This window comes from Strix uralensis, chromosome 3 (assembly GCF_047716275.1).
Source record: "Strix uralensis isolate ZFMK-TIS-50842 chromosome 3, bStrUra1, whole genome shotgun sequence".
Classification (NCBI taxonomy): Eukaryota; Metazoa; Chordata; class Aves; order Strigiformes; family Strigidae; genus Strix; species Strix uralensis.
The window spans coordinates 84,606,200-84,618,896 of NC_133974.1; the positions used below are offsets into that span (position 1 = coordinate 84,606,200).

The 12,697-nt window shown below is 41.4% G+C and overlaps 1 protein-coding gene across 3 annotated transcripts in view; it reads left to right on the forward strand.

Moving 5' to 3' along the window:
- Positions 1 to 12,697, forward strand: part of SLC35F3 (solute carrier family 35 member F3) — a 184,245-nt gene that overhangs the window by 133,005 nt on the left and 38,543 nt on the right. For all 3 annotated transcript variants that reach the window (XM_074864818.1, XM_074864816.1, XM_074864819.1), the window contains exon 2: positions 367 to 691. In XM_074864818.1, the coding sequence (XP_074720919.1) occupies positions 411 to 691 (281 nt within the window). In that variant the 5' untranslated portion in view covers positions 367 to 410. The remainder of the gene's footprint in view (positions 1 to 366; positions 692 to 12,697) is intronic.

Consider the following 12,697-nt stretch of genomic DNA (forward strand, 5'->3'; position numbering starts at 1 on the left):
GTGTTGTAATCCCCTTTGCTGCTTTATTAAACTCAGTGCTGTATTTTTCATTCATTTACACATCCTAACAGCATCAGTTTAAGTGGTGTGTTAAGCCTTTGTGTACATCAGAGCAACATGTAATTTTCATTTCCATTTTACCCAGTGGCTTCTAAATCTAGAGGTGATAATTATTATTTGCATTGTAATTATGCTTCAGTTGAACCAGAGGCTTTTCAATGATCTAAAAACGAAGGACATTTTGTGGCAAGATCTGGTGGGTTCTTTTGCTGGTAAAGCTCCACGTGACTTCAGAAGGGCCTAGGATTTGCAGACTAAAATGCAGGCTGGCTTTCCTTAGTAAGCCTTGTGTTTTCTTCTCCCCAGGGGATGAGCGCTCCCGGGAGTCTCCAGCCCCAGCCGAAGCACAGATGCAAGCTGGGGCGGAAGGTGGTGGAAGGGTGAACCGCTGTTGCTGGAAATGCTCCGTGACACAACTCAAGAAGATTTTCTGGGGTGTGGCTGTGGTTCTGGGTGTCTGCTCCTCTTGGTCGGGTTCAACCCAGCTAGCAAAACTGACTTTTAAGAAATTTGATGCCCCCTTCACTCTAACGTGGTTTGCAACAAACTGGAACTTTTTATTCTTTCCTTTGTATTATCTTGGACATGTTTTTAAGTCAGCTGAAAAGCAGTCTCCAAAGCAAAGATACAGGTATGGGAGCTTTTGTTTTTTCTCCTGTGGCTCTTGCATGCTGCTCTACGTCTAGTGGACATTTTATTCAAATCAGTCAGTTATATCAAACTTGCTTTTGCTTTCCTTTCCAGGTTTGTTAAAGGATATTCTGAATTCATTTTCTGTCCTGTGCTAGGTGCTATGTTATTAATCTTAATACAATTTCACTCCAACAGTAAGAAATCCAGGTTTATTTCCAATACATACAAGTCTGCATTTTCTGCAATTGCTTCTCAGAAGTTTTCTGTTGAAACCTCTGCAAACATAATTTTTTTATTAATATTTTCTTCCTCTACCCACAGCTGACTTTTATGGCAATCTCTGAGTAAGCTAAGTAAGCTTTTCTTTTCCAAACTCAGGACTAGTGCAGTGCCTTGAATAGCCAAGTAAAAAGTATTGCAGTATTTTCCTGGCATTATGCCCCTGACATCAAAAGCCAAGCTCTGATCCCAATTAAACTTGAGCTGTTGTGTTCCTTTCTGGGAGGAAGCGTAGTCATAACCAAAGGCAACACTTTTGTCTTCAGCACACCTTGCTTTTACAGCAAGGCAAACCCACAAAACCTGAAGCACTCATGGAAAGCCCTGAATGCCCATCCTCCATGAGGGGCTGAGAATGCTCTGGCTTCTTGAAGGACTGCTTCTTGGTGAGCACTCCTTCATCTCATCTCTTCTTGGCCTGAGAAGTGTCCGGGACAGATGGGATGACTGAGCCATCAAGATGTCCCGTGTCAGAGAGCTTCCCCAATATATGGAAGGATGTGAACAACGTTTTCCCCTTCTGTTACACAGTGGGACTCACAGCCTTTTATTGAAGTAGCTCAGGAAGTAAACAGTAAAGAAGTACATATTTCTCAGCTTCCAGCTGTGCAGCAGTGAGTTGGAAACTTACTACAGGAAAAATCTAAGAAACCAGGGTACTCAGGAATGCTCTACCTGAGATGACTAGGCTTAAGATTATAAATGCTGAAATTTTGCTGCTTAGCCATTGTTAGAGTTTCTTCATCTTCTGAATCATTCAGGGGCTGCAGATAAGGGAATTTTACTGTTCACTGCAGGTCTTAGAGCAGTATCCAGAAGTTTTAAAGGCATTTTCATAAGATGCCATGTTTCCTCCACTTCAGTCTTCAGTTTGTGTTTGTTGTTTACTCCACGGCAAACATGGTTGCCTCAGAGATGAGAGAAGTATGGAGATTAAAGAAAGCAACAATTTATTCTAAAAACAATAACAAATACTAGTCCAAAACAACTACTTTCTCATTTCTTTGGTTTTTAAGTATTTTTCTTTCCAGCTGCTCTCAGATAATGTTTTAAATACTACTGAATTCTGGGGTGAGTGGTTGCGGTTTGCCAGATCCCTGGGGTTAAAACCAGAGCATTATACTCTTTGTTACTGCAGTTAATTGATATGGTTGGTAGTTTTATGTCTTCATTTAATTAAATGATGGCTGAGTTGAAGAGCAGGTGCAGCCTGTTTGGGATGCAGGGGGACATCATGACAAGTAAGCTTGCAGCAGGCTTAGTAAAGAATGTGCATTTGTGTATCTGACCAGCAGATTGAATAGGTTAATTTACAGAGTTTTTTCTTGGTGTCAGGGTAGACCTGGGCATTTGATTCCTAGCTTTGCTGCAGATTTGTTTTGTGGTTTTGAGCACATCACTACAGACCTCTGAGTTCCTTGTACTCTCTGCTCATTTGGATGAGACAGTCCTTTAGGGAGGACTCCCTTACCATGTGTTCACACATAGCATGTCCTCTATCTAAACTGAGACCTTTCAGTGGTGCTGCGCTAAGAATTACTGTGAAAACAATTACTGTGCGTCTGCTTGCTGCATTACAGATGAGATGTCACATGCATGTACATCAGAAAACACAAGCATTGCATTCCAGCATCCCCTTTTAATTATTCCTCTTTTTGCATATTTTATATATATGCATATATAGAGAGAAAGACATATACAGAGACTTTTCAACTCTATATGAGGCATTACGATCTTCAGGAAAGCTTGCACTCCAGACATAGTTGGACATGTTAGGGAGGCATTTCATGGACTTCTGGATAGTTAAAATAAGACAATTCTCACCTGGAACTAACAAGAAACTTGCATAATCACTTTCTGCTTCTTCCATGCACCTTCATCTGTATTTTATATATTATCTGAGCTCTCTGTCAGGAATTTGCAACAAGATAAATGAAAAAGTGGTAGTGGGAGAAGGTGGAAGTATGACATCTAAGTCACCTTAGCAGGGAGGTAGTAAAGGAAGGGATTCTCAGATCTTGCCCACACAGGTTGCTAAAATCCACAGGCACCTAATGTTTTTTGACAGCAAAGCTCCCCAAGGACACCTGCGCAGCCGCCTCCTCAGCAAGGCTGGGCAGCTCAGCCCTCCCTCACCACGATACAGGCAGTGCCTTCACACCACCCCTTCCTCAGTGGGTGGCTTTGCAGGGCCCGAGCCAGCAGGCGTGCTTTGGGCTACCTCGTTTTACAGCTAAAGAGCATGTGAAGAATGGCAACTATTAGGAAAAATATACAAAAGAAGGATCATAAAATGTAGCAACAGTGAATAGATGTATAGGCCCTCCCACACAGACTATATGGTTTATTATGGTTTTTAATGCCTATTGCATTGTACCAGTATGTATATGTACTGTGCTGTAAATATATGAATTTGTATGTTTTGTAGTCTCACGGAAGAACATACCTGTTATGGACACAAACCAGTTTAAAGTGGCACAGATTTTTTTTTTTCCCATTTTATAGCACATATTTTACAAGGGCATGTAGTGATATGACAAGGGGTAATGGCTTTAAACTGAAAGAGGGCAGATTTAGATTAGCTATAAGGAAGCAACTCTTCACTGTGGGGGTGGTGAGGTACTGGAACAGGTTGCCCAGATAGGCTGTGGCTGCCCCCTCCCTGGAAGTGTTCAAGGCCAGGTTGGACAGGGCTTTGAGCAACCTGGTCTAGTGGAAGGTGTCCCTGCCCATGGCAGGGGGGTTGGAACTAGATGATCTTTAAGGTCCCTTCTGACCCAAACCATTCTATGATTCTATGATTCTATGATATAATTGTAATAAATCTGCTACCAAAATTTTGTAGTAGCACATTAAATTAAGAACAGGTTTATTCAGTTTCTTTATAAGATTTGGAGTATTAGGCCATAATGTAAAGTATTAAGGATTTCTGCTTGACCTATATTGCATGGTAAGGAACTTTCTATTTAAGCTGCAGTAGGCTATGAGTTGTGTCCACAGCATGGGGAGAGAGTCACTCTTCAAGGCAAACCAAGCTCATGCATTCACATCCAAACTGCTTTAGGCTCCCTGTGCAGCTCCATCAAATGCCAGAGTTGGGCCCAAGTGCAGACTGTTCAGGGAGAACTTGTCCCACGCTCACTACCACGGGTGCCATGCACCCTTGGCACAGGACTGCATGCGTGGGGAATGACGCAGAGAGCTCTGGCAGGCCGCAGAAGAGCATGCCAGGGTCAGTGCTGCTCTCTTACCTCTTGTGCAAGTGCTCACTAGCTTAAAATAAAATTACAGTAACTAAATTATAATTCATTTCAACCATTGCCCAGTCCAGAAATAACACATGTAATGATTTATGCACCTAATGGATCATTTAAGAGTACTTCATTTTGGCTTCATACTTTTTGCTTCCAAACTGTTTTATAAAATGACACGTTTAATCAGATGAGCTACCCTCTGTCATACCTACATTATTAATTTATGAGGTAACATAAATTAAAAGCACTAGAGCTTAAAGCTCCCTGGCTACCTGAAAGATTAAATTAAAATCTCTGTAATATATTGCTTAGCTTTGTGTATCTCTAGGCAGGACAAAACACACTTTTTATAAGGATTCACTCTGTGTGCCACTGGGGCAATAACAGGGTTGTGTTCACATTTAAGGAGAAGAATACCTCAGAAAGCTTGTTTATTTTCATGGTACAGTCTTATCTAAGAATTTTTCGAGAAGGAAAGGATAGGACTTTCCAAAATGGTTTGTATGATTATTTATTTATTTGTTTATCATTTAGATCTTGATTTTTATTTCATAAAGCATTAGGGCTAAAGCAAACACCAGAAGCTAAAACTAAATCTCTTCTGCAACCTTGAATGCACCTGCTGTGTTGGGTGGATGAAAGAATCATCACACCTACCTGCACTGATCTGCAACCATGTTTTAACATGTTCTTTTTCACTGAATCAGAGTTTTGTCTCTATACTACCCCCAAATTAGGTGCCACTAATCTTTCAGAATTTGAAGAATTTTCTTTGAAAAGAAAGAAGTTGCAGGTGACAGTGAAGTATAGTTATTTCTTTGAAACTGAACCAAAATACTGGGGGCAACAATGGTAGAGAACGAATGTAGTAGATCTCACTTACTCTGGATTACCAACATAGTAACTTCACAAGAGTCATTTTTGATTTATACGCATATGGGCTCAGAATCAAGAATTAGCTCTTCTGTGGTCAGAAATTATCAGTGCCATAGCTTCACATGATGTGCAGGAGAATGTGGGCCAGTTTCTAAGTGTGTTTCACGTGTATTTCTTCTAGCATGGAGGAAACAAGGCACTAGCCCGATATCCCCAGTAATTCCAGGAGTTGGGTCCATTAGTTTGATCCTGACTCATACAGAAGTGCAACTCTCACTGCACCATGGGAGCTGCCCTCCTCTTCTGCAGCAGGCAGAGAACCCAGCCACACAGCACTGCCAACCAGCTGCCTGACCACGATGAAACTCTAAGGGGGAAGAAGGTCAGAGCCTGTTTTGGCGTGACTGGATGCTTTTTTACTATTGATTTTCAGCATTTTCTATTCATGAGTCTCTCTTACCCAGCAGCATTAAAATGTTGCAATGTGGTTGACTTTTGGCATCCAACTGATTTATATTACTACTTAGGTGGAAGCTTCACCACCAGAGCAGACAGCATTAACAGAGTCATAAATAAGCTACAAAGGCATCAAGACATGATGCATGCAAGTGTTTTTAGCAAATGTCACCCGATGAAGCATGTTTTCTTTCAAAAAACTTCAGTTTATAAACTCTATTTGTCTAATTCAGTACATTAGCCTTAAAATAATACCTATTTACTTTGTGTTCCTCAAAATAAAATCACTTTACAATTCAAGTTCCCATTAGCTTGTTGGGAAAAAAAAAAAAAAAAAACACAGCAACCAAAGGACAAAAAGAACCCTTGAAATTAAAAGGTATAGCATCTGATTCTTACCCGAGTTAGACAGATACAAGCCAGAAGTAACTCCAAATTAGATCAGTTTAATCTCTATAGCAGACTTCCAGGACTTACCTTTGTGCTTGGTATCAAAGCAATTAATTAACAGAAGATGTGGATATTGTGCAAGAGGATTATTATACTCATGGTCATCTATAGCTCTCCTGCAGATGTCTGAACTGATGTTGGTGATGTGTTATTGATGGGCCACTGTATCACTTACTTAGACTGTTTTCACTGAATCTGCGCTTTTCTTCCAGGGGTTCTAGCTGAAGACAAGGCCGAGTTGCACTATTAGCAAGTAGCAGTAGTAGTGAAGCCTTCTGCCAGAACAGCATGGTGTTTGTGGTAGGGGCAGTGCTGGTGGACATCTGTCTGATGTCCAACCTGCTGCGCATACAGCATCAAGCTCAGTCATGGAGCATTCATTTGGGCTTCACCCAGATGAAGGCCAAGCCACAGAATGCTGTTGTTCACTTCAAAGTTAAGTAATTACCTCTTCTTGATGAAACCTGTGGTAGCTGCTGTCTCTTTATTTTTGAAAAGGAAAGTATGTCCCTATGGGACATGCAATAGGGGTGCGTCACCCCATGATAGTTCTGGAGGTGTCTCCTTGCTGCTGCCTTTACATAACAGAGCTATGCTGCATTATTGCCAGATGATCACGTAAGTTATCATTTCAGCTGCTTCCTTGGAGAGACTTGTTTTCTTAGGTGATTAAATATTAATGTCATGGTTTCTTGCTCTGTGTGTCTCCTGAAACAAAAATTTCTTATCCAGTTGTCAAAAATATGCTCTACAGTCTGCTTGTTCTTGAGAAAATACGTAGTCCTCCAGCTCCAGAATTTTTCTAGAGTAGCCTCCTGTTCACATAAGTCTTCTCTACACACTGAAAATAGGACCAGGGGTTAGATTAGCAAGAAATTTGCCACAGCTAGCTCCTCAGTGCCACACTGCATATTCGAGCACTGCTGACTTGGAGCTGAATGCCCGGTTTCCTCCCAAAATGCATGGGGAGCGCAAATACCTACAGAGGAGACACAAACGTAAGGTGTGTAAGGTAAACAGCAGAAAAGGCTGAGGAGAAAGAGAAGGTCTGTTGGCCAAACTAGCTGTTAGTGGGAGCCCTCCGCCATCCCAGAGTGAGGAGCTGTTAGTGGGAGCCCTCCGCCATCCCAGAGTGAGGAGCTTAACTAGACTTGAGGTGGCACTCCTCTTGACGTTTTCCATTGAAAAGCTTAAAAAACTGCTCCCAGGCCCGTGTTCAAGGTGGTAGTTTTTCTGTTCCTCAAATGCATGGTATGGGAGCTTGGCACCTACATTGGGCTCATGATGTGAGTGGCTGGCAGAATGCCCCAAAATTAATACCTGAGTCCTAACTTCTCTGGAAGTAGTTCTCACAATGTGAAGCCTGCATAGTGGTCTCAGGAGCATAAGGTGGCATTTATATGGTTACCTCGCTTTCTAAACCTACCTCAGCTTTTACATCTCCTGGAAACACCTTTAAAAGAGTTTCTTTAAAATTCTGTTTGACTACTTTACTAATTCCTTCTGTTCAGGTAGCTAACACTGCCTTTGAGAGCTTGTGTCTTAGCTTCTGTGAGAAAATGGTCGTGGGTCCTTCTTTAGGAAGCCATTCCTTTCTAATTTAGCCTCCCAGTTTATACGTGGAGATTGCGTTTGTATTTCAGACCATGATGTTCTGAAAAGTGCTTAACATTCATGCCCTATGAAAAGCTTTCCCTTAATCTGAAGATCCTTCATCTGTTGAGGATCACCTGGGCTTTTGGACCTTTGTGGAATGCTAATCAAGAATAAAAATTGGGTACTGCCCGATCAGGAGAAACACATGTTCTTTAATCTTGAGCCTGGTTTGCAAAATCATTCCAAGGATGATTGAATTGTGGTGTCCTGTAATTTTGTCTTGTTGTTCCATTACTTTTGTCTTCTCTGCTGTAGCTCGAACAGATGCTCTAAAATAATTACATTATATGCCTCCTATGAGGTAACAGTGCTTGAGGCAAGGACTAGAAAGAGAAGTAATTGTTCTTGTTACCTGCAGACAGGATATGTGCTGTGAAACAATGTGTTTATGTAATGGCTTTTGCTTGGAAAAAATGTCGTGTCTTGGATCTCTGGTCAGTAGTTAAACTGCATTTCATTAACTGACTCTTCCTCTGGTTAGTAAGCAAGCTGCCAAGCTTCCACACTGCTAGGGCTTTTCTCAGGAGACCTCAAGAGCAAATCTGATCCTACCCATGCTGGTTCCTCTGCAGTGACTGAGGCAAGCCAGGCTGAAGGGACCTCAGGGGTTGCCTCCTCCCTTCCCGCCTCCAGGCATGACCTGCACGCACAAACAGAAAAGTAACTGCATTTTATGGCTGGCAAAGGGAAAAAGGGACTGGGAAAAGAGTGTGTGATCATGTTTACTGTGTGGGGAAGGAAGCAGAAAGCTGAGGTGAGCATGGGTATGCTGTTTTTCCAGTCATCATGACATGGAAGAAGACAGAGTTCACAGGGGGGTCTTCTTGCAGAAAGTGTTTTACCTTGGTTGTCATATCAAGTACCTTGACACAGTGCACAAACTCATTGAATGGGGACTATCCTAGACAGCTTCTCCCATGTTGCTTAGAACAGCAACGAAAACCAGCAGAACTTAGGAAGGAGTGATAAGGAATTCTGTATTTTTTTTCAGCCCAGATCTGTGCCAAAATATCTTGAAGGCAGCTACCTTTAAAGCTGCTTTAAAAAAGGAAAGTGCCTGTATGGCAACAGACTTCGTAGCTATAATTAACAGCTCTCAATAAAGACGGATGATACAGTGAGAAGTGTTGGAGGCTGGCAGTACTACAGAAGTGGAAAAAACCTTTTTGTCCAGCTGCCTAGTGGTTATGGACCATGTCCAGATTTCCCAGGATTGTTTGTGTTTTTATGAAAAGGCAGCCTCATATAAATGCACAAGTACCTGTATGAAGATCCTGTTCAGTCCAGGTCTGCAGGAGCTGGCCACCCTTACTTGCTAGTCAAAGCTGTAACTGGTAAAAAGGGAGAAATAGCCAAAGGTGAAGGTTGGCAGCAACATAGGTATATGAACAGGGCGTCGGAAATTGAAAAACCCTGTCAAGCAGCTACATAATGTTGTCTGTGAACAACCATAGATTTTTCAGAGGTAAACAATGGCAAAATATGAGCTGATGGGCAGACAGGTTCGTATATGTACTTGCACACCCATGTACCACCATTTCTGTCTTTTCCAGTGCTAAAACACCTTTCCAAATGGTAGCTTCCCACCAGAGAGTCTGATCCAAAGTGGAGAAGACAAACAAAATCTGGTTTTGTTACCTTGTTCACCTGCTTTGACTGGCAGTTAGTGAAGACCACTTCACTTCAGCATAGCTGTGAAAAAGAAACAACCCTCCTGTTGATCTGTTTGTCAGTCCTTGGGTTTAAAGGAAAGAGCCTCATTTACTTTATGGCCTTACAGTCATTTGGGTCTCTTGTACTCAGCAAGTCTACACTTACCAAGTCCACTGTGGCCACCTCATCTCTTCCCTGTTCCTCGTATCTCCAGCTTCCCTATTTCATTCATTTCCCCTGGTTTCATTTGGTCATGGCTTGTTATTTTATAAATTTCATTCCTTCTCTTTGGGGCTGAGGAATTGTTTACTTATTTGCTTAAGGTGCTTATTTCTGAGCGTGTAGAGACTGCTGCATGTTTCCTTTGTATCTTTGAAGACCTTCCCCTGCCTCAGTGAAACATTCAGACTCCCACAGGGGGAATGAGCTTCTGGAAGTCTTAAGTGAAGGATGGCATCTCCCATCTCTTTCAGCAGATGCAAATATTAAACCCCAGGGATCTCAAGTCATCGTGAATGTCCCTTCAGTGACAGAGCCTTCACATAGTACATGGCTAACATGGGGCATCCTTGGATGGTATGAGCCCAAGTCCGTTCACTACAAGAGGACTCTGTTCCTCTATGTCATCTGGTGTTTGTCCTGGCATCTAAAAAATGTTTTGCTTTGTCAGAATACTGTGGGGTTTTTTTCCTTAATTCCTTAATTCTCTTCACTGTATTTATTGTAGAGGCCAGCCAGGCCAACTGAAAATTGTATCCTGCTTTTTCTGCACTAAAACTACAGCTTTCTTCACTAGTCTGGCTTATTATGCTTTCAGCTGGAGTACATATAGATTTCCAAGTACAGAAAGATAATTCATCAGCTATGAAAAGCTCTCCTGTTCAATAGCACACTAGAAAATAGCGAGAACTGCACCTCTACTTTCAGTACCTCTTAATAGTACCTAGAATAAAAATGAAGCTACAGCTCTGTAATGCTGTCTGATATTTTCATCATCTAACAAATGGTGCTGTTGTTAGACCATCTCACCATGATATCCTGAACATCAGGTCATAGAAACACAGATTAATTCTGGCTGCTGGGACCTGGGGAGGGAGGTCTGTTGTCCAACCTGCTCAGCACAGAGCCACATCATATCTACTTTTTTATTTTGTTAATGGTTAGTGATCTGCAGAAACTGAATGAGGCATAACTATTATTATTTAAATTTTTGTATACTTTATTGCATCTTTTAATGTTCTGTCTCTAGGTTCCCCAAAATTACACATACCAGAATGTGTTGGCATGAATGGTACCTGTTCTGCTGATGTTTGCCCCTCTTTGCCAGAGCCACCTTAAATATTTGTCTGCCCTCAGCAAGAACATGTGGATTCAAACCTTGAGGATTTATTTTTTATTAACCTTGAAATTTTTTTTAAAAAGGTATTAAGCTACTATAAAGTGTTTCTGCTTAACTTACTTTTAATAATCAAACAAAATTTTCACTTCATTTCATGAAGTTCTCTATATTAAATGTGATGGGTCCAGTCAGCACTTGACCCTAGCTGGCACAGCTCCACTGAGTCCAATGACAGCATGCTGATTTTTATCAGAGAAGGGTCTAGGTCAGTGAATATTAAAAATTCTAATTCACACTATTTAGATGTGTTTTATCTTTCCTTTTTTCAAAGAACTCAGGCTTTGACCAGGTGGAAGTCCACCCTACTCCCCCACATCATTTTTTAAAAAGCGTCTTTTTACTCCAGAGAACTGAAGTAGAAAAACTTAATGTTGAAAAATAGTATGTCATAAAAAGATACAGTGACATACAGCCAAATGATCAGCTGCCTTCTATTTTAACGCACCTGCCGACCTGCCCTTGTTCATGAAATTTTTAGCAATTAAGGCCAACCCTCTGAAAGTCTTGTAGCATTTAACAAAGAGCTCTATTGATTTCATAGAGTTAAACAACTGTGCCCTTCTGTAGTTCCAGGTAATTCACATAATGCCATTACTTTCTGCCTTACCAAGTTCCATGTGGCTTTTTTAATAGAGTTGGACTCTTGATCATGTAGAAGGGGTAACTGTAGGGGGATATGATAAAGGTCAGCTGAATCGAGTATGGGTTGGAGAAGGTGAGGAACGAGCTAGGTGGTATTAAACAGAATGAGTGAGGTGTTTGAAACAAGGGAGGTGGTTTCTATCAGTGTGCAACTGAGCTGTCAGGAGGCTGGAAAACAAGAAAAGCCCAAAAGAGTGGTTAGTGCACGCTTAGGAATCAGAGATGATGGGCCAAATGTGGCATGTTGTGGGAGCAGATTGCATGAGCTCTGCTGGAACATAACACTCACATGAATGGTAGTTCTTGTAGCTATTCTACGAGCTAAGCTACATCAGTAAATTCTATACGATTTCAATGGACTGTGTGCTCACTGTAGTATTGCTCATGTGTTGAGTCCTGTGGCTGGTTGCAGGTTCTTAGCGTGGGATATTCCAGGACTTGGTTGGGCTCAGCAGCCATCCAAGTTATACGGATCCAAACAAGTCCCTTGGAAGTATCTAGTGAAGATTTAATCATACCAGCAGCAGTTATTTTATGTGTTAACAGATTTGTTTCTTGACAAGAATGAATGTACAAATAAAATTTAACAAACTGCTAAGATGTTTTCTTGGGATCTTTTCAAAAGTGAGCAGCAAATTGGCTTCATTTTTAGATAAACAGGAGTCCTAAAGAGGACATTCCTCTTGAAAAATCACATCAGTTACATGTATCGTTAATTGTGAACCTTACTTTTGGCTGGCAAGTTGCAAAATGTTGTCCGCTGCTTTATATTTCTTTAACTTTGTTTTGTTTTAAGGATTCAAAAAAAAAAAAAAAACCCCAAAAAACCAAAACAAAACAGCTGGCTTCCAGGATATGTTTGCTGCAAGAAACCAGAGACAAGTGGTTTCAAGAAACTGGAGACAAGTTTGTTTCCTCCATAGCAATTCTGCTAAAAACAAACTGTTCTCTTTGTCAGTGTGGCTTCAGACACTTTCCACTATTATGCTGCTGGTGTCTGGAGTCTTATTACCCAAAAAGCCTTTGTCTAGCACAGAACAGTAAATAACCACAGATTTTAGGCACATGTAGAAACATCTCATTAGGGAAATTTGAGAGAGAGATGACAAATAATGTCTTGGTATCAATCTAATGTCATGATCCGAATGTGCAATGGCAAATCATCCTTCCTCAAGTAACTCGGCTACTGAAGGCTACAGATGGGTTTGCCTTCAGCTGGAAGCTTGGCGTTTGCATGCCTTTGGGCTAACAGCCATGACCACGCAGCTCCTCCGCATGAAGCGTGCTGATGGCACCTACTAGATGTTGTGCAGCTGACAGGAAAAAGATGCAATAGTTC